Raw genomic sequence first — 22,216 nt, forward strand, 5'->3', positions numbered from 1 at the left:
AAACTGTTGGACTTTAACCTGGTGTTGTTAAACTTCTTACTGTGTTTACCCCAGTCCAACGCCGGCATCTCCACACGAAGGCAACATGCCCATGGCAGGTTCCCTGGCAGCACGGCCAGCGAGCAACACAAATGGCCATTGATTATGACGGAACCAGAAGATCCCACCACAAGCCAATGGTGAACCACCTCCGTCACCGGAAAACCTACCACGCAGGGAACGGAAAATTCCAGCCTTTGATTTTTAGCAATATTTTGCCCTCAAAATTAACTTAAAGTGAGAAAATGTACTCCGAGAACAAATATATCAAGAACAAAGATTTTGATGGTATGAAAGAAAGAATGTAGCTTTGTATCACTTTCCATCATCTCAGGTCATCTCAAAGTGCTTCGTAGCCAGTAAAGTACTATTCAAGTGTGCTTACTGTTATGATGAAAGAAAACGAAGCAGCCAGCTCATGTACAGCAATGAGATAATGACCAGATAATTGTTTTTGGTGGTTTTGGTTAAATGTTGGTAGGACATGAGGAGACGTCCCTTGCTCTTTGTCAAACAGTGTCATGGGTTATTTTGTGTCAACCTGAGAGAACTTTAAATTAGAGTTAACAGGAGATGAAAATTCAGAGTTTGAAATATGTATTTACAATGAATACAATTTCATGAAATAAAGTGCATTCTAATAGTGAATTTGTTTCAAAGTTGTCAGTTGATCAAGGCTATTCAACACAGCAATTGGCATATCTGTCAGTGATAAGACCATAAGACCTAGGAACAGAATTAGGCCACTCAGCCCATCGAGTCTGTTCCGCCATTCAATCATGGCTTATATTTTTCTCTTCCCCATTCTCCTACCTTTTCTCCATAACCCCGATTCTCTTATTAATCAAGAACTTATCTATCTCTGTCTTAAAGACACTCAATGACCTGGCCTCCACAGTCTTCTGTGGCAAAGAGTTCAACAGATTCACCACTCTCTGGCTGAAGAAATTCCTCCTCATGTCTGTTTTAAAGGATTGTCCCTTCAGCCTGAGGTTGTGCCCTCTGGTTCTAATTTTTCCTACTAGTGGAAACATCCTCTCCACATCCATTCTATCCAGGCCTCGCAGTATCCTGTAAGTTTTAATAAGATCCCCCCTCATCCTTCTAAACTCCAATGAGTACAGACCCAGAGTCCTCAACCGTTCCTCATACGACAAACTCTTCATTCCAGGGATCATTCTTGTGAACCTCCTCTGGACCCTTTCCAAGGCCAGCACATCCTTCCTTAGATATGGGGCCCAAAACTGCTCACAATACTCCAAATGGGGCTTGACCAGAGCTATATACAGCCTCAGAAGTACATCCCTGCTCTTGTATTCTAGCCCTCTCGACATGAATGCTAACATTGCATTTGCCTTCCTAATTGCCGAGTGAACCTGCACGTTAACCTTAAGAGAATCTTGAACAAGGACTCCCAAGTCCCTTTGTGTTTCTGATTTCCTAAGCATTTTCCCATTTAGAAAATAGTCTATGCCTCCATTCCTCCTTTCAAAGTGCATAACCTCACACTTTTCCACATTGTATTCCATCTGCCACTTCTTTGCCCACTCTCCTAGCCTGTCCAAGTCCTTCTGCAGCTCCCCTGCTTCCTCAATACTACCTGTCCCTCGACATATCTTTGTATCATCTGCAAACATAGCAACAGTGTCTTCAGTTCCTTCCTCCAAATCGTTAATGTATATTGTGAAAAGTTGTGGTCCTAGCACTGACCCCTGAGGCACACCACTAGTCACCAGCTGCCATCCTGAAAAAGACCCCTTTATCCCCACTCTTTGCCTTCTGCCAGTCAGCCAATTCTCTATCCATGCCAGGATCTTCCCCTTAACACCTTGGGCACTTAACGTATTTAACAGTCTCCTATGCAGCACCTTGTCAAAGGCCTTCTGGAAATCTAAATAAATCATGTCCACTGGCTCTCCTTTATCTAACTTCCTTGTTACCTCCTCAAAGAACTCTAACAGATTTGTCAGACATGACCTCCCCTTGACAAAGCTGTGCTGACTCAGTCCTACTTAACCATGCACTTCCAAGTACTCTGTGATCTCATCTTTTATAATGGACTTTGATAGAAATATGCTACAGACCTGTGTGCATTCAACAATATCAACTGTGTCAGTGCTCTCCAGAAAGCACTTCCACAGCATAGTTTTGGCTTCATGCTGAGGAAATCTCTCTCCAGAGCAAACAGCAATTGGTTCTCACTGCTCAATGGTGCTCTTTTTCTGCTGATGTGCAGCTCTTTGAATATTTTAACTGCCCTGCCATTCCAGTTTGGAAGCATTGTGACAGACTGGCAGGATAACAAAGGGAATCATCTACAGCAAATCATCAGTCTTCCTTCCATTCTGATCTACTTAACCTCTATATTTTGAATAGAAGGCTCGAAATTACTGTTGGTGTTAATAAAGAGATTACCATCTCTGTTAATATAATGGACTAAGAAAGTCATAGAAATATGTTAAACATTTATTTTTATCAGCAACAATAATTTCTAACTTATATCTATAATGTGTGCATTAATAACAATACATTAATGAAATTTATCTTCCTGAAACATGAAGCCTTTCTACCTTTATGTTCACTATTTGTGCAGGAAGCAGAGTCCGTATCTGGTAACCAACGAATGTTAAGGTTAAATGTAGTAGAAAGTTTTGAATAGTGAATTTCATGTGTTAATTACAATATTTTTAAATCTCACGCAGATTAATCTCAGTCCAATTTCTGCAAGGTTTTATAAACTGCTAATAGTGTAGAAAGATAAACTTTTTACTAAATAGTTTTTGTAAATTCATCACTTTCAAATTCCTTACTCTTGTATCTATAATTTATAACTATTGAACTTCACTGTCCAGTGACAGGCTTGCCATCATGCCCCTTTTCAAGATCATGTTTAAGATCACACAACGTGATAATTTGTTGTCATTTATGCTTCTGCTTTTCCTCCACAAATTTTTTGTTGCATGTATGGCCTCCCAAAAGATTTTTTTCTCCCGACAAATGTTTCATGTGTAGCACAAGGACACAATGTATGTCAAACCATTTAGTAAATCTCTCAGGAATGAACCACATTGAAAAGTTTGAGATTAAAAAGGGTGAATTTCGTTGTAGTTTACTACATATTTCTAGTGCATGTTTAGGGCAAGCACAGTACCTTTTTGTGGCAGGAACTTGGCTGTCACTAGGAACAATGAAATACTTGAAGTATATTTTTTTCCGACAGTTACCTGTCCATCAGTAGAAGCAGAAAAACATTCCGTTCCTGTTTTAGATTGTAGCCAAATGATCTTGTACACAGGATCCCGATGACCGAGTTCAATTGCTGGCATTTCAACTGCCTGACCTCCTTTCCGTGTATCCCAGTATCCTATATAGCAAGAGAAAATGTGGATCTTTAGCAAAACCGCTATTTTTAATGCTGGAGAACTCCTATTGATGTTAGTTCTGTATGAAGAAATATTCCATGTAATCAATTATTGTTGTGCTTCTTTTCTAAATCATAAAGTTCTCAATATCCTAGCCTAATCTGCCCTCAGTGAACATAGAACATAGAACATTACAGCGCAGAACAGGCCCTTCGGCCCACGATGTTGCACCGACCAGTTAAAAAAAAAACTGTGACCCTCCAACCTAAACCAATTTCTTTTCGTCCATGAACCTATCTACGGATCTCTTAAACGCCCCCAAACTAGGCGCATTTACTACTGATGCTGGCAGGGCATTCCAATCCCTCACCACCCTCTGGGTAAAGAACCTACCCCTGACATCGGTTCTATAACTACCCCCCCTCAATTTAAAGCCATGCCCCCTCGTGCTGGATTTCTCCATCAGAGGAAAAAGGCTATCACTATCCACCCTATCTAAACCTCTAATCATCTTATATGTTTCAATAAGATCCCCTCTTAGCCGCCGCCTTTCCAGCGAAAACAATCCCAAATCCCTCAGCCTCTCCTCATAGGATCTCCCCTCCATACCAGGCAACATCCTGGTAAACCTCCTCTGCACCCTCTCCAAAGCCTCCACATCCTTCCTGTAATGTGGGGACCAGAACTGCACACAGTACTCCAAGTGCGGCCGCACCAGAGTTGTGTACAGTTGCAACATAACGCTACGACTCCTAAATTCAATCCCCCTACCAATAAACGCCAAGACACCATATGCCTTCTTAACAACCTTATCTACTTGATTCCCAACTTTCAGGGATCTATGCACACATACACCTAGATCCCTCTGCTCCTCCACACTATTCAAAGTCCTCCCGTTAGCCCTATACTCAACACATCTGTTATTCCTACCAAAGTGAATTACCTCACACTTCTCCGCATTAAACTCCATCCGCCACCCCTCGGCCCAACTTTGCAACCTGTCTAAGTCTTCCTGCAAACTACGACACCCTTCCTCACTGTCTACCACACCACCGACTTTGGTGTCATCAGCAAATTTGCTAATCCACCCAACTATACCCTCATCCAGATCATTAATAAATATTACAAACAGCAGTGGCCCCAAAAAAGATCCCTGAGGTACACCACTTGTAACCGCACTCCATGATGAATATTTACTATCAACCACCACCCTCTGTTTCCTATCCGCTAGCCAATTCCTGATCCAATTTCCTAGATCACCCCCAATCCCATACATCTGCATTTTCTGCAGAAGCCTACCATGGTGAACCTTATCAAACGCCTTACTAAAATCCATATATACCACGTCCACTGCCTTGCCCCCATCCACCTCCTTGGTCACTTTCTCAAAAAACTCAATAAGGTTAGTAAGGCACGACCTACCTGCCACAAAACCATGCTGACTATCACCTATCAATTCATTACTCTCCAAATAACTATAAATCCTATCCCTTATAATTTTTTCCAACATCTTGCCGACAACAGAAGTGAGACTCACCGGTCTATAATTCCCGGGGAAGTCTCTGTTCCCCTTCTTAAACAATGGGACAACATTCGCTAACCTCCAATCTTCTGGTACTATACCAGAGGCCAACGACGACCTGAAGATCAGAGCCAGAGGCTCTGCAATCACTTCTCTTGCCTCCCAGAGAATCCTTGGATAAATCCCATCCGGACCAGGGGATTTATCTATTTTCAGACCCTCCAGAATATCCTGCACATCCTCCTTATCAACTGTAATACTGTCTATTCTACTCCCTTGCAACCCAGTGTCCTCCTCAGCTATATTCATGTCCCCTTGCGTGAACACCGAAGAGAAATATTGGTTCAATGCTTCACCAATCTCCTCCGGTTCCACACATAACTTCCCTCTGCCATCTATAACTGGCCCTAAACTTGCCCTAACCAACCTTCTGTTCTTGACATACCTATAGAACGCCTTAGGATTCTCTTTAACCCTATCCGCCAAAGTCTTCTCATGTCCCCTTTTAGCCCTTCTAAGCTCGCTCTTCAACTCCCTCTTAGCCAATCTAAAGCTTTCTAGTGCACTACCCGAGTGCTCACGTCTCATCCGAACATAAGCCTCCTTTTTCTTTTTAACCAACAAAGAAACTTTTTTGGTGCACCACGGTTCCCTAGCCCTACCAATTCCTCCTTGCCTGACAGGGACATACCTATCACAGACTCGCAGTAGCTGCTCCTTGAAAAAACTCCACATGTCGGACGTTCCCAGTCCCTGTAATCTCCTAGTCCAACCTATGTTTCCTAATTCTCTCCTAATAGCCTCATAATTACCCTTCCCCCAGCTAAAACCACTGGCCCGAGGTTCATGCCTATCCCTTTCCATCACTAAGGTGAACGTAACCGAATTGTGGTCACTATCACCAAAATGCACACCAACTTCCAAGTCTAGCACCTGGTCTGGCTCATTTCCCAGCACCAGATCCAATATAGCCTCACCTCTAGTTGGCCTGTCTACATACTGAGTCAAAAAACCTTCCTGCACGCTTTGAACAAAAACTGACCCCTCTAACGAGCTAGAGCTATAACAATTCCAGTCAATATTAGTCAAGTTAAAATCCCCCATAACAATTGCCCTATTACTTTCACTCCTAAGCAGGATTGACTCCGCAATCCTTTCCTCAACCTCTCTAGAATTTTTAGGAGGTCTATAAAAGACTCCCAACAGGGTGACCTCTCCTCTCCTATTTCTAATCTCCGCCCATACTACCTCAACAGATAAGTCCTCATCAAACCTCCTCTCTGACACTGTGATACAATCTCTGACCAATAATGCTACCCCTCCCCCTCTTCTACCTCCTTCCCTACTTCGACTAAAACATTTGAACCCCGGGACCTGCAGCATCCATTCCTGCCCCTGCTCTATCCATGTCTCTGAAATAGCCACAACATCGAAGTCCCAGGTACTGATCCACGCTGCAAGTTCACCCACTTTATTGCGAATACTCCTGGCATTGAAGTATACACATTTCAAACCCTGCTCCACCCCACCTCTGCAATGCCGTGCATTGCAGTCCCCATCCATGCATCCCTCACTTTCAGCCCCACTACTCAGGATCCCTCCCCCCCCCCGAATCAGTTTAAACCTCCCTGCATGGCCTTAGCAAATTTACCCCCCAGGATATTGGTCCCCTTCTGATTAAGGTGTAGACCATCCTTCTCATAGAGGTCACACCTTCCCCAGTACGAGCCCCAATTGCTTAAGTACCTGAACCCCTCCCTCCTGCACCATCCCTTCAGCCATGAATTCAAACCTTCCCTCTCCCTATTCCTCTCTAAACTATCCCGTGGTACAGGCAAGAGTCCAGAGATAACCACTCTGTCAGTCTTGGCCTTTAGTTTCCACCCCAACTCCATAAATCCCTGCCTAATATCCCCTTCCCCTATCCTCCCTATGTCGTGTGTCCCCACATGTACAATAACTTGTGGTTTATCTCCCTCCCCCCTAAGAGTCCTGAATACCCTGTCAGACACATCCCGGACCCCAGCCCCTGGTAGGCAACACACCAACCCTGAGTCCCTACCTTTAGTTCCGACCCTCCTATCTGTCCCCTTAATTGTGGAGTCCCCAATCACAAGGCCCAGTCTTTTACAGCCCCTAACCACCTGAGCTTTCTCACTCGGCTCACCCCCAGAGATCTGCTCTCTATGCTCAGTTGATTCCTCCTCAACTGTAGCCTCCAGCACCGAAAACCTATTATGGAGGGGAACCGCCCCAGGGGATTGTCTTCCCGATTGCTTCTTACCCCTCCTCCTGGCATTGACCCAAGCCTCATTTCTAGGAGTTACTATTTCTCTATAACTCCTATCAACTTCCACCTCCGCCTCCCGAATTATGCGGAGTTCCTCTACCTCCCCCTCCAGCTCCTTTACACGCTCCTCCAGAAGCTGCAATCTAATGCACTTCTTACAACTAAAATCTCCTGAAACACTACTGGATTTCCTCACCACATACATCCCACAGGAGATGCAGCATACTGCCTGAACTGCCATCCCTGAAGCCATTACCAGCAAGAAAAAAAGAAAAAAAAAAAAAAACTTCCCCACACTTCCCCAACTGTCACTCTCTACTGCAGCCCGAGCAGCACTCCCTCACTGAGACACCAACTGTCACACTCTACTGCAGCCCGAGCAGCACTCCCTCACTGAGACACCAACTGTCACTCTCTACTGAAAATAATTTGAAGTCTGGGATACCAATGCACAAACAAAACTAATATTTTAAAACCCACATTTAAATACGGATTTCGCAAGCCTTTCAATGCAATTTCAATTCCAGATGACAGCTCTTAAATTCTCACAGCTCAGCATTTCTGTTAGTTGACAGTATTGCTAGAAAAATAAAAAAATAGGGAAAAACGATGTTTATTTCAGGTTGTTGTTACTACCCAACAGTTACTATTTGCAAAAACAGAGAAAAATGCAGCAGGTCTGTCAGCATCAGTAACAAGAGAAAGCAGAGTTAACATTTTGAGTTCTTTTGGTTCTTCATGAGAACTGAAGGGAGGGAGAATGTGTTGGATATTAAAGTGTGAGAGATTGCAATAAAAAGTAGCAACATTAAGAACAAAAGACAGATGGCCTTTTGTAGGGAAGGGAAGACAATACATGGATGGGATGTTTAAAAAAAGGGGGTTAAGATGGAGCAGAAAAGTCACAATCTAGATTTAATCCAGCATTCTCTGTTCTTGTTTCAGATTCCAGCATCCACAGTATTTGGGTGGCACAGTGGTTAGCACCAGGGACCTGGGTTCAATTCCCGGCTTGGGTCACTGTCTGTGTGTAGTTTGCACGTTCTCCCCGTGTCTGTATGGGTTTCCTCCCAGTGCACCGATTTCCTCCCACAGTCCAAAAGATGTGCTGGTTAAGTGCATTGGCCATGCTAAATTCTCCCTCAGTGTACCCGAACAGGTGTTTTTTACACAGAGGGTGGTGGGGGCCTGGAATGCGCTGCCAAGTAGGGTGGTGGAGGCAGGCACGCTGACATCGTTTAAGACTTACCTGGATAGTCACATGAGCAGCCTGGGAATGGAGGGATACAAACGATTGGTCTAGTTGGACCAAGGAGCGGCACAGGCTTGGAGGGCCGAAGGGCCTGTTTCCTGTGCTGTACTGTTCTTTGTTTGTCTGAGTGTGGCAACGAGGGGATTTTCACAGTAACTTCATTGCAGTGTTAATGTAAGCCTACTTGTAACACTAATACATATACTTTTTATTTTGCTTATTTTAGAGTTACTATTTAGCTCTGAAATGAATGTGTTCCTGTTCAGCCTTCATTCAGAATTATTTGTGGAGGATAAATGACATGGTACTTACACACAAGGGAAAAAAACAAAAGGCTGTTTCATCCCAAGCCACAGTTGTTTGCCTTCTAAGAATTTTATAACTTTCAGTGTGATCATTTCTCTGAACTCCAGAGATTATAATCCTAAACGCTAAGGATTCCTTCTATATCTTGGTTTATTTGGCCCATCAAGTCTGCTCCACCATTCAATGGGATCATTACTGAATATGATAATCCTCAACTCTGCTTTCTCGCCTTATCTCCATAACCCTTGGTTCTCTTACTGATTAAAATTCAGCCTTTCTCAGCCTTGAACATACTTAACAACTCAGCCTCTACAGCTCTCTGTGGTAAAGAATTCCACAGATTCACTACCCTCTGTGAGAAGAAATTCCTCATCTCTGTCTCAATTGGGTGACCCCTTACTCTTGAGATTATGCCCTCTGGTTTTAGACTCTCCCAGAAGAGGAAACAACCTCTCAGTATCTACTCTGTCAAGCCCCTATATGAGAATCCTATATGTCTCAATAAGGTCGCCTCTCATTCTTCAAAACTCCCATGAGTACAGACCCTACCTACTCAACCTTTCCTCGTAAGAAAATCCTTTTATGCCAAGGGATCAACCTAGTGAACCTTCTCTGGGCTCCCTCCAATGCCAGTGTATGTTTCCTTAGATATGGTTTCTTTCCTTTGTTTTTCATGATTCATTTCCCATGTTTGTTGTTCCATTTTATTTAAGAAAAGGGAATTTGTTTTTAAAGCACAAGCTGTTCTGTTTATGAAATGCTTGAAATACTATATTACAGGTGACATCCTACTAGGTGACAATTGGGTCATTTAGTTTCCAAACATAGCTAATACAAAAGTGCCAAAAAAACTTTGATGACTTTCCTCGATGGGAATGGAATTTCTGTATCAATCTTCATGAGTTACATAATCTATTATAATAATTAAAATTTTAACATTGTTGAACATTGCAAGGCTTGACACATTTATATTGGTAGCATTCACTCACTGACCCATCTGTCCATTGTAACAGCCTCCAGCCAGAATGTGTGAATCTTTGGGGTTGTACTCCAGACACAGAAGAGGAGACACCGGCTTTATCACTGTTTCATGTTTATTTAGATTTTCTGTAGAAACAAAATGGGATTAAGTATAGATTCTTCCAACATAATAACTGGATCATGGAATTACAGTTTGGATTCACCTCTGTTTAGCAGCAGAAAAAAGGTCATATGCCACCCATTTCTTAGGTAAACTACAAAATTATTGAAGAGTGATAGCCTTCATTCAAAATTATTTTTGGGGGGGATAAATGACATGGTACTTGCACCCAAGAAGGGAAAAAACAAAAGGCTGCCTCATCCCAGGCCACAGTTACATGCCGACTAGGGGCATGTTCCAGAGTGGCAAAGACAGAATCCGAGGAGAAGGTCCTTTGCTGATCAGAGAGAGGATGACATGTGGCAAAAATATACAAAGCACAAGGATATACAGATCCCAAAAACATCCATAAGTGCTTTAAAATAATTTGAAACCTGAGTGACACCTTTACACAGATTTTATGACCTATGTTCTTGGGGTGACAAGTTATGGTCCAGTGTTTGATACTTTGCTGCGGATTCCAGGAGTTGTAGATTTAACATTAACGATCAGGGCAACCTACACACTGGTTTTGTGGCACTGTTGCATGTATATAATTTTCAATCTTAAGTTAATCAATTGAGAAGACAGCCAAGAAAATAAGATAAGTGACAAAAGAAAACAACATAAATTAAAGTAATTAAAAGGCAAGTTTGTAAATCAATACTGTTTGGCTTAACAGGCAAGCATTAAGTTAAAGGCAATAAGATTAGTCAGAATATGGGGTCTTGTTTCTTATCAACAATGAATAGAAAGTTCTGTCAATATACACCAACAGTTCTTTTGTCATATTACCCTGTGCATTTCTGAAAGAAGAAGAGCTCCAAAGTATATGGGTGATCAGAAACTGGATTTCCACAGGTTTGGGGACCAAATGATTACTGCATTCCAATATTAGCAGGACGTACAGCAGTGCAGCTGACACAAATCATTAACACTTGATTTTGCACAGCCCACTGATCAGTGCCTCTTCAGAATTCTTTCTGCTTTCAGGCCTTCTGCACTGGTGCCTTTTGCATCTTTTCCACAGTTTTAGGTTGGAAAAGCAACTCACTTATCATCAGATAGCTCCACTGGTGCAAGTTTTTTTGCCTAAACAGTCCATTGAATTTTCTGCCCCTCCCACAGGAGATTGTTATCAGTTACAATAGGTAAAGGCTCTTCTTATCATAGCTTCATTTGAACTCCACATTGAGTGCGTACTTCGGCTGACATCGCACAAAATTCAGGTCAGTTCTGGTTTCTTGATTCAAGTAATTAGCACTCCTAATACTCAAACTTGTAACTACTTGGTGAGGTCAGCTTGAGTTGGAACGCTAATGAGACATAAGGTTGCTTAAGTGACCCTACTGAACGTACACATTTACTTTTCAGTGTTTAACTTGCTCCCTTCATTATTCTGTACTGTTTAGTGAATAATAATGTTAAAAAGTTCTAAAAAGTTACTTAATTAGGTTCTTAAAAAAAACAATTACAATTCGACAGCAGAAGTATATAATAATTGAGTTACCCATGTCCCAGATGTACGAGTCATAACTCATATTGTCAGCAGCTCTTTGAAACTCCAGACAACAATAAGAAATTGCCAGTTTCCGCCCTTGATCTGGATGCCATGAGAGGTGAGATACTGTCCGCTTAATTTCATTAGGGTCACTAACAAACGAAACAAAGATGATGCAATGGGTTTTCTTCATTTCATAAATTCCAAGATAAAATATAATCGCCCCCACCTATGTATTTCTGCAGCATGTCTGCTTTTAGGTCCATTGACATTAATATGCACGGCTGTACTCATTTAATGCAGCAAAAATGAAAAAGCCTGTTGATCAGAGAGACCTGGTTTTTGGCTAATTTTGAAAACTTTAAGAAACAACATACTTTGCCTCAGTTTTTGCAAGACCATTTACAACCACTGTCTGTGTAGCACATTTCAAAAGCATTCATTTTTCAACAAAACAATGCAACAAAAATCAGTTCATGCTTTTCAAGATTAATTGTTTTTACCAGAGAAAAGTTTGATGCCACATTACATTCAATCTTAGATTATTTAGTAATGCTGTTATTCTGAGAATAATATTGAATACACAGACAGGTGGCACTGTGGTTAGCACTGCTGCTTCACAGCACCAGGGACCTGAGTTTGATTCCCGGTTTGGGTAACTGCCTGTGCGGACTCTGCACGTTCTCTGTGTCTGCGTGGGTTTTCTCCAGGTGCCCTTGTTTCCTGCCACGGTCCAAAACACATGCTGGCCATGTTAAATTCTCCCTCAGTGTATCTGAACAGGTGCCAGAGTGCGGTGACTAGGGGATTTTCACTGTAACTTCAATACAGCGTTAATGTAAACCTACTTGTGACACTAATAAATAAACTTAAAAACTAGACATTCTGAATCCAATTGTCAAAGAATTGATGATGCACAAGCAAACAACTGTCATATTATTTTTTTCTCTTACAAGATTCCAAGTAAAAAAGTGATGAAGTTTGTTGTAAACCACAAATCTTAAACTCAATGGATGTGAATTCATGTAACCTGATTTTTGGCAACAAGGCTATGTTTTGCAGTCTTCTAATACCTGCTCAGATTTAGGTGGCGAAGACACAAAATTATCTACTCACCTCATCTGAATGATTTTGGTGCTAGCTCCTGCATCTCCAGTGTTTACCTTTCCTTCTCAACTCGATCGGTGAGTTCAGACCATAAATTGTTTAATAAATTTATTAGGCCATACATTGTTGATGCAGACCATATGGTACAGGCAGCATGCTCTTTCTTAAAGACAGGCTACCTCTGAAAGGAAAACTGCACAAAAAAATTGCTGCAATGGATATTCTTGCAAACACCAGGGCAGATGGGATCCAGATAGATTTTTCTGCATTCCTGGAGGCATTAGTGATGTGGGGAAAGGACAAGGGAATGAGATTAGCTGAATTTCTTTTGCAGAGAGCTGGCATTAACATAATAGGAAAATGACCTCCTTCTGTGCTGTAACAATTCAAGATGTTCAAGAAGAGAGACACTATGGTCCCAGGAGGGACCAGGTTGAGAGAACTATCCTCAAAAGGATGTGGGAATAGTTGGTCAGAAAGATTAATTTCTGGCGTTTGAACTTAAGGACCCGGCAGCAGTGCCATAAAAGATCTAACAACCTTGCATGGATGGTCAATGTTCGTGAATGCATCTTCACAAAACATCTCCTTCCCACCTCACCACCAACCTCTCATGCTGCTCAAAGGACACACCTCCATTATGCACCCAATTGTGCTACCTGGCATTCAGGATTCAAGCCCATCATCCAAATACTTCACATACACACGCACACCTCTCAATGCTTCCACATACCATCCTATTTTCACCCTTCCAAGACAAGGTGATACCCAACGAAAAGGAGTAAAGTCAGGGACAAAGTTGCCTGCATCTCCTGAACTTTCCAGAAGAGAGAGCTCTCAGCATCGTGGGACTGGGGACCGCAACATCCAAAATTGCTGAGAACATTGAGGATGGTGGCACTTTCTTGCTTACACCCCTTCTCAACTCCCAGGACACCCTCTTCTAGCTATCTGGCATGATGAGCAAGTTAATGATGATGTGACCATGGACCTTTGGCTTCCCATCCAATCTCCCTTCCCTCACAACAAAATTCTCCTTCTGAGTTCCTGCTTTCATATACCGCAAAAACTGCCTCACGAGCCCCAGGATGAGGAAACAGTGAAGAATTCCTGTCACTTGATCTGATACTTGCAGCCACCAGTTCAGACACTGAGATTGGACTTACTTTGGAGGGTAGCACAGATTCACTGTCAGCACATAGTGAGTTTCCGGGCACAAGTGGACTGCAACCAGGCCAAAACAGGAGAATGGTTTGCCAGCTCACCAGAGAGCAATGTAGCAGACAAGTATTGCTGCAGAGGACTCGGATAAAAACTTCCATGTGGTGGCATACAGGCAACTGCTTAAAGGGCATGCATACCAAGACGGGTGCATAGGGTGACCTACTGGGTGTTTTCATGTCACTATTAAGGATATGAAGGAGTCAGGCTCCAACTTACAGAAGACATTGCAGAGAGCTTGCTCTTTCCTTAGTCCCTGCTTAATTTCCCTATCATGCGGCGGAACATGATGGTGAGGGAGAAATTCACCAAAGATCCTTAGACAGCACCTTCCAAACCCATGACCACTCCCAACTAGAAAGACAAGGGCGGCAGATGCATGGGAACACCACCACCTGCAAGTTCCCCTCCAAGCCACTCACCATCGCCGTTCCTTCGCAGTCACTGGGTCAAAATCCTGGAATTTCCTTCCTAATGGCATTGTGGGTCAACCCATAGAACGTGGACTGCAGCGATTCAAGAAGGCAGCTCACCATCACCTTCTCAAGGGCAACTAGGGATGGGCAATAAATACTGGCCAGCCAATGACACCCATGCCCCACAAATGAATAAAAAAAGAACCAGAGGCACTGTTGCCCCCACACCTGTTGCAGTTTTTGTGTGAACAGATCACTTACCCCTTTGCCAACCCTGGGCAGATATAGCAGCATTCTCTAACAAATGCAGGGAACTCACCAAAACACCCCTAAAAACACTAATACAAAAACAAAATACTGCATCTAATACAAATCCGAAAAGGAAACAGAAAAAACTGGAAATACTTGGCAGGTCTGGCTACATCTGTGGAGAGAGAAGCAAAGTTTGTGTTTTAGGTAGACAACAGGAATGAACAGGGATATCCACTGATTGCTGAAGTCCAAGTCTGAGGCGTTCAAGTCAGGCGACCCTGACCTGTACAAAAATGTGAGATATGATCTACGGAGAACCATCAAAAATGCCAAAAGATAGTACCCGACCAAGCTAGAGACCCAGGCTAGCCACTCTGACTCCCGCTGGCCATGGCAAGTTCTTCAAGACATAACAGGCTACAAGATGAAGGCATGTAAGATCGTCAGCACCAATGCACTCCTCCTCAGTGAGCTCAAAGCATTTTATGCCCATTTTGAACAAAAGGTCAGTGAGAGCACGCCCTCTACCCCGGAAACCTCAGACGAACCTGTATCCAAGGTCACCATTGCAGAGGTCAGAGGAGCCTTCTTAAAAGTCAACCCACAGAAAGCGACTGGCCCGGATGGAGTACCTGGATGAGCAGTCAGATTCTGCGTGAACCAGCTGTCGTGGGTATTCGCAGACATCTTCAACCTCTCTTTACACCAATCTGAGGTCCCTATCTGCTTCAAGAAGATCATCATCATCTTGGTACCAAAGAAAAACCAGGCAGCATGCCTTAATGACTATCATTTGGTGGCTCTGACATCCATCATTATGAAGTACTTTGAAAGGTTAGTCATGGCATGAATCAATTCCAGCCTCCCATATTGCGTGGATCCACTATTGTTTGACGCCATCTCCCTGAACATATACTCAGTCCTGGAACACTCGATAACAAAGACACCTATGTCAGACTCCTATTTATTGAGTACAGCTCCGCCTTCAACACCATTATTCCTACGAAACCCATCTCCAAGCTCTGTGGCCTGGCTCCTCCCTCTGTGACTGGATCCTAGCCTTCCTAACCCACAGATCACAATCAGTAAGGATAGGCAACAACACTTCCTCCACAATTATCTTCAACACAGGAGCGGTGTTCCACAAGGATCAGTGCTGGGGGCCTCTGTTGTTTGTAATATATATATATATAAATGATTTGGAGGAAAATGTAGGTGGTCTGATTAGATGATACAAAAATTGGGGGAGTAGCGGAGAGAGAGGAGGATTGTCGGAGGATATGGCAAGATAAAAATTGGCTGGAGACCTGGGCCGAAAGATGGCAGATGGAATTTAACTCGGATAAATGTGAGGTGATGCGATTTGGAAGGTCTACTGCAGAAGGAAAGTATATAGTAAATAGTAGAGCCCTTAGAAATATTAGCATACAGAGGGATCTAGGCATGCAGATCCACAGTTCACTGAAGGTGTTAACTTAGGTGAACAAGGTGGTTAAGAAGGCATATGGCATGCTGGCCTTCATCGGTCGCGGTGTTGAGTATAGGAATTGGAAAATCATGTTGCAGCTGTATAAGACTTTGATTAGGCCGCATTTGGAGTATTGTGTACAATTCTGGTCACCACACTACTGGAAGAATGTAGATGCATTGGAAAGGGTGCAAAAGAGATTTACCAGGATGTTGCCTGGTTTGGAGGATGTGGACTATGAAGAAAGGTTGAACAAAATTGGATTGTTTTCATTGGAGCATCGGAGGATAAGGGGGTATCTGATAGAGATTTACAAGATTATGACAGGCTTCGATAGAGTGGATAGTCAGAGTCTTTTTCCCAGAGTCGAAGGGCCAATTACTTGTATTGTCTCCAGACAGGACAGCCAGTGAAATTATTGGGTTCATGGGAGTTGCGAATGGTGCTGAATACTGTGTAATTAGCAGTGGCCACTCCCACTTCTGATATTATGGAGGGAAGGTCATTAATGAAGCATCTGAAGATGGTTAGACCTAGGAAACTTCTGCAATCAGATGGTTGCCCTCCAACAACCATAACTGTCTTCCTAGGTGTGACTCCAAGTGTTTTCCCAGACAGTGATGCCATGCGTTTATCCATTGCCTTGAAGAATGCAAATGAATCTCACAGGTGGCAGCCCATGGGATGGCATCCCCTCCTGGGAAGCCAGGTAGACCTTTATAGTACTGCCAGAAGCAGCATCATGAGAGCTAATTTCACACCCAATAACTTGAAGAGTATTGATTAATTTTATTGCAGAAATTGTGGAAGAAAGAGGTTTAGTGGCAAATCTAAAGAAGAATAAAATAACATGATGGAATGTTAAAGGATTTCCTAATTTTCATTGCAAGATAGTAATATAAATGAGCTGACATGTTGCTTTTTAATATGTGAGATGGTGATAGAGGGAAGAAATTCCTGTTAAATTTAGCTTTCAGGACAGAGTGAAAGATTTAGCTGTAAAATGAAATTTTTTTTTTAAATGAAACATTAATTGTTTGTTTACATTCAGAATCACACAGAATTGCAGGTAAGCTGGAATACACTGCCTTTTTAAAAGTTTATTTATTAGTGTCACAAGTAGGCTTATATTAACACCGCACTGAAGTTACTATGAAAATTCTCTAGTCTGTTTGGGTACACTGAGGGAGAATTTAGCATGGCCAATGCACCTAACCTGCACATCTTTCGGACTATGGGAAGAAACCGGAGCAACCGGAGGAAACCCATGCAGACGCGGGGAGAACGTGCAAGACTCCACACAGGCAGTGACCCAAGCCGGGAACTGAACTTGGGTCCCTGGCGCTGAGAGACAGCAGTGCTAACCGCTGTGCCACCGTGCTGGTTACCTTGACAATTTCCACACGTGTTTACTCACAATTAGAAACTGCTTGGAGTTGCCCCTGAAAAAATTTCCTAATCTTTGATTGGTTCTCCTTCAGCCAAGGAGAAATCCAAGGAATCTCAAGGATGCATGCATTACCTGAAAACATTTATTGTTTTTGCAGATGAAGGTTCCTCAACTCTTTCTATAGGTTCCTCCTTCTCTTCAAAGTACTCCTCATAAATATTGATAGCATTGTTCTGTTTAATGCAGTGCTCCATTAACTGTTAAAAACAGGAAAGTACATTGAGTAATATTTGATGTGAATGTAACAGCAAATATAGTGACTAATAATCTAATCCATCCTTCCTTCTTCAGTTATTCAAAAGCTAAAGAAGCAAGGAAGCAGCCTTTTGCTAATATTTATAACCTTCCAAACCATTAATATTGCATGAATAAAGCTACAAAAAACAGCCACTGCAGTGCTGATTAAAGCTATTAACAAGATGCCACTGCAACTTTCAAAAACCTTATTGGGCAATTTAAAAACCTAATTTTGCCCAATCTTTTAATCTTTAGTATCCCAATTATCCTTTAAGTAATCACAGGCAAAATCATAAAATGTGTATGTGGATGTTAAAATGCAATCTACATTATATAATTCCAGGCCACAACATATTAGACGAGTCTTTGCTGAAAAATAAGAGTGTACAAACAAAGTACACCATTATTAATATGCAAATCAGCCAAGCAGCTTGTAGCAAGGATGAGGTAACTTCAGAATTGCAAATCACAAGTTCCTGGCCAATATGAGCAACTCTATCGTTAGCTTCATGGAAACAACATTGGCATGATTTTCATGAAGTTGCTGTGTATGCACATCAATTGTCCATGAAACTCTCCACAGTCTAGTAGTTAACACCATGGCCTAAATTTTCAGGTGCCCGTCATCCTGAGAGTCAGCAGGGAATGCACCTCCTGCCAATTCTGATAGGCCCGCTACCATCCTATAGTCAACTGAGTGATTATTGACAGCAGTTGCGATTTATTTGTCCCCTTGGATGGAAGTCCTGCCTTGGAGAGCTGTTGGCCAATCAGATTGACTGACAGCTCTCCAACCAAGTGCAGCACTGGGCGGAAGAGGTACTGCAGCACCATGCCTAAGTCTAAATCCTGGGACCATGTTTCAGGAGATTATCAGTGGTCCCTGGGGTGGGAGGTTGGGGGGCGGTTGCTGATCTCAAAATCGGGGGTAGCCTGGGAGAGAGGGCTGAAGCTCCCAGGTCCCAATGGGGAGGTGGGGAGGATGCCCAAATCTGAAGGGGCCTCCGGATTGAGGCACCAACCCTACTTGCTGCCCAAGATTGAGGGTGAAGACAATTTCTGTTTGGCATCCTGATTGAACTTGCAGCTGCTGGTCTAAAATTGAGGTCAGGTGGGAAAAGTCCCTTGTAGCCATTAAGTGACCATTTAAGGGCCCTACAAGGGGCATGGGCAGGCTTCCCATCTGAGGCTCTGTCTGTGCCTGGGTCGGGGCAGGTGAGATCCTGGGTGAAATCCTGTCCATGCAATTTTGCAACCATCCACAACCCCTAACGACTGTTACAGTGCAATAATTGTTAATGACTTCCAAAAATCTCTTGCAACTAAAATTAAGCAATTAAAAATGTGTTGTGTCAATCTTTAAAATTTGTTTGTTAAGGAGGTACACACTGTTTGTCTCATTATTCATCAAGATCCCATATGTCTTGTTGTGTGGTTTTTAGCTTGCACTTCAAGCAACTTCAGGGGCAAGCATTTTTAAAACCTAAATGGGCATGAACATGTCTAATTAATTGGACATGCCTTGAGGCACCCTGCTGATGGAAAATTTAGCTCACTAAAGCACCAATTTATTAATCCAGAGAATATATATATAAAGCAGAGAAAAAGGCAAATGTGCTGCTGTGATTCTATTTCTGTTGCATATTTAAAAAGAATTTATGATCTCAGTAGAAAGTTGAAATCCGAAAACCCAGGTATTTAGTAAAAGAACAAAAGAGAACAAAGAACAATACAGCACAGGAACAGGCCCTTCGGCCCTCCAAGCCCGTGCCGCTCCCTGGTCCAACTAGACCATTCTTTTGTATCCCTCCATTCCCACTCTGTTCATATGGCTATCTAGATAAGTCTTAAACGTTCCCAGTGTGTCTGCCTCCACCACCTTGCCCGGCAGCGCATTCCAGGCCCTCACCACCCTCTGTGTAAAATATGTCCTTCTGATATCTGTGTTAAACCTCCCCCCCTTCACCTTGAACCTATGACCCCTCATGAACGTCACCACCGACCTGGGGAAAAGCTTCCCACCGTTCACCCTATCTATGCCTTTCATAATTTTATACACCTCTATTAAGTCTCCCCTCATCCTCCGTCTTTCCAGGGAGAACAACCGCAGTTTACCCAATCTCTCTTCATAACTAAGCCCCTCCATACCAGGCAACATCCTGGTAAACCTCCTCTGTACTCTCTCCAAAGCCTCCACGTCCTTCTGGTAGTGTGGCGACCAGAACTGGATGCAGTATTCCAAATGCGGCCGAACCAACGTTCTATACATCTGCAACATCAGACCCCAACTTTTATACTCTATGCCCCGTCCTATAAAGGCAAGCATGCCATTTGCCTTCTTCACCACCTTCTCCACCTGTGACATCACCTTCAAGGATCTGTGGACTTGCACACCCAGGTCCCTCTGCGTATCTACACCCTTTATGGTTCTGCCATTTATCGTATAGCTCCTCCCTACATTATTTCTACCAAAATGCATCACTTCGCATTTATCAGGATTGAACTCCATCTGCCATTTCTTTGTCCAAATTTCCAGCCTATCTATATCCTTCTGTAGCTTCTGACAATGCTCCTCACTATCTGCAAGTCCTGCCAATTTTGTGTCGTCCGCAAACTTACTGATCACCCCAGTTACACCTTCTTCCAGATCGTTTATATAAATCACAAACAGCAGAGGTCCCAATACAGAGCCCTGCGGAACACCACTAGTCACAGGCCTCCAGCCGGAAAAAGACCCTTCCACTACCACTCTCTGTCTTCTGTGACCAAGCCAGTTCTCTACCCATCTAGCCACCTCCCCCTTTATCCCATGAGATCCAACCTTTTTCACCAGCCTACCATGAGGGACTTTGTCAAACGCTTTACTAAAGTCCATATAGACGACATCCACGGCCTTTCCCTCGTCAACCATTCTGGTCACTTCTTCAAAAAACTCCACCAGGTTAGTGAGGCATGACCTCCCTCTCACAAAACTATGCTGACTATCGTTAGTGAGTTTAATTCCTTTCTAAATGCGCATACATCCTATCTCTAAGAATCTTCTCCAACAACTTCCCCACCACGGACGTCAAGCTCACCGGCCTATAATTACCCGGGTTATCCTTCCTACCCTTCTTAAATAACAGGACCACATTAGCTATCCTCCAATCCTCTGGGACCTCACCTGCGTCCAGTGACAAGACAAAGATTTGCATCAGAGGCCCAGCGATTTCATCTCTCGTCTCCCTGAGCAGCCTTGGATAGCTTCCATCAGGCCCTGGGGATTTGTCAGTCTTTATATTCTCTAACAAACCTAACACTTCCTCCCTTGTAATGGAGATTTTCTCCAACGGTTCAACACTCCCCTCCGAGACACTCCCAGTCAACACATCCCTCTCCTTTGTGAATACCGACGCAAAGTATTCATTTAGGATCTCCCCTACTTCTTTGGGCTCCAAGCATAATTCCCCACTTTTGTCCCTGAGAGGTCCGATTTTTTCCCTGACAACCCTTTTGTTCCTAACGTATGAATAAAATGCCTTGGGATTCTCCTTAATCCTGTCTACCAAGGACATTTCATGACCCCTTTTTGCCCTTCTAATTCCCCGTTTGAGTTCTTTCCTACTTTCTTTGTACTCCTCCAGAGCTCCCTCCGTTTTTAGCTGCCTGGACCTAACATACGCCTCTCTTTTCTTTTTGACCAGTCCCTCAATTTCCCTGGTTATCCACGGTTCTCTAATCCTACCCTTCCTATCCTTCTTTTTTACAGGCACATGCCTGTCCTGTAGCCTAACAACTGTTCCTTAAAAGACTCCCACATGCCAGATGTGGATTTACCCTCAAACAGCCTCTCCAATCAAGAGCTGCCAATTTCTGCCTAATTCCACTAAAGTTAGCCTTCCCCCAGTCCAACACCTTACCCTTGGGACACCACTCATCCTTTTCCATCACTATCCTAAAGCTAACAGAATTGTGGTCACTATTTGCCACATGTTCCCCTACCGAAACTTTGAAGACCTGACCGGGCTCATTCCCCAGTACTAGGTCCAGTATAGCCCCCTCTCTAGTCGGGCTATCTACATATTGTTCCAAAGAACCCTCCTGTACGCATTTTACAAATTCCTCCCCATTCAGAGTCCCAGCTCTCAGCGATTTCCAGTCTATACCAGGGAAATTGAAGTCTCCCACTACAACAACCCTATTTTTCCTGCACCTATCCAGTATCTCCTGACATATCCGTTCTTCCACTTCCCTTGGGCTGTTGGGGGGGCCTGTGGTATACCCCCAACATAGTGACTGCGCCCTTCCTGTTTTTAAGCTCCACCCAGAGTGACTCGTTACACGACCACTCTGAATTGTCCTCCCTCTGCACCGCTGTAATATGCTCTCCAATTAATACTGCTACTCCCCCACCTCTTTTGGCCCCTCCTCTGTCTCGCCTAAAACACTTGTACCCCGGAATATTCAGCTGCCAGTCCTGTCCCTCTTTCAATCAAGTCTCTGTCACCGCAACCACATCCAAATTCCTCGTGAGCATTAAGGCCCTAAGTTCATCTGTCTTACCTACTACGCTCCTTGCATTGAAGTATAAGCACTCCAGACCTCCAGGCCCAATGAGGTCATCCTCCCCCAGAGCACTCTTCTTCTTTGCCAGCCTTGTCCCAGCCCCAAGCTCGTCCCCAGCCTCTACACTT

General features: G+C 43.4%; 1 protein-coding gene across 1 annotated transcript in view; it reads right to left on the reverse strand.

Annotated features, from left to right (window-relative positions):
- Positions 1-22,216, reverse strand: part of dnai2b (dynein, axonemal, intermediate chain 2b) — a 58,504-nt gene that overhangs the window by 29,043 nt on the left and 7,245 nt on the right. The window contains exons 3-6 of the mRNA XM_078226058.1: positions 17,379-17,503; positions 11,402-11,544; positions 9,765-9,878; positions 3,264-3,403 (exon numbers count right to left, since the gene is read on the reverse strand). Of these exons, the coding sequence (XP_078082184.1) occupies positions 3,264-3,403; positions 9,765-9,878; positions 11,402-11,544; positions 17,379-17,503 (522 nt within the window). The remainder of the gene's footprint in view (positions 1-3,263; positions 3,404-9,764; positions 9,879-11,401; positions 11,545-17,378; positions 17,504-22,216) is intronic.

This window comes from Mustelus asterias, chromosome 12 (assembly GCF_964213995.1).
Source record: "Mustelus asterias chromosome 12, sMusAst1.hap1.1, whole genome shotgun sequence".
Classification (NCBI taxonomy): Eukaryota; Metazoa; Chordata; class Chondrichthyes; order Carcharhiniformes; family Triakidae; genus Mustelus; species Mustelus asterias.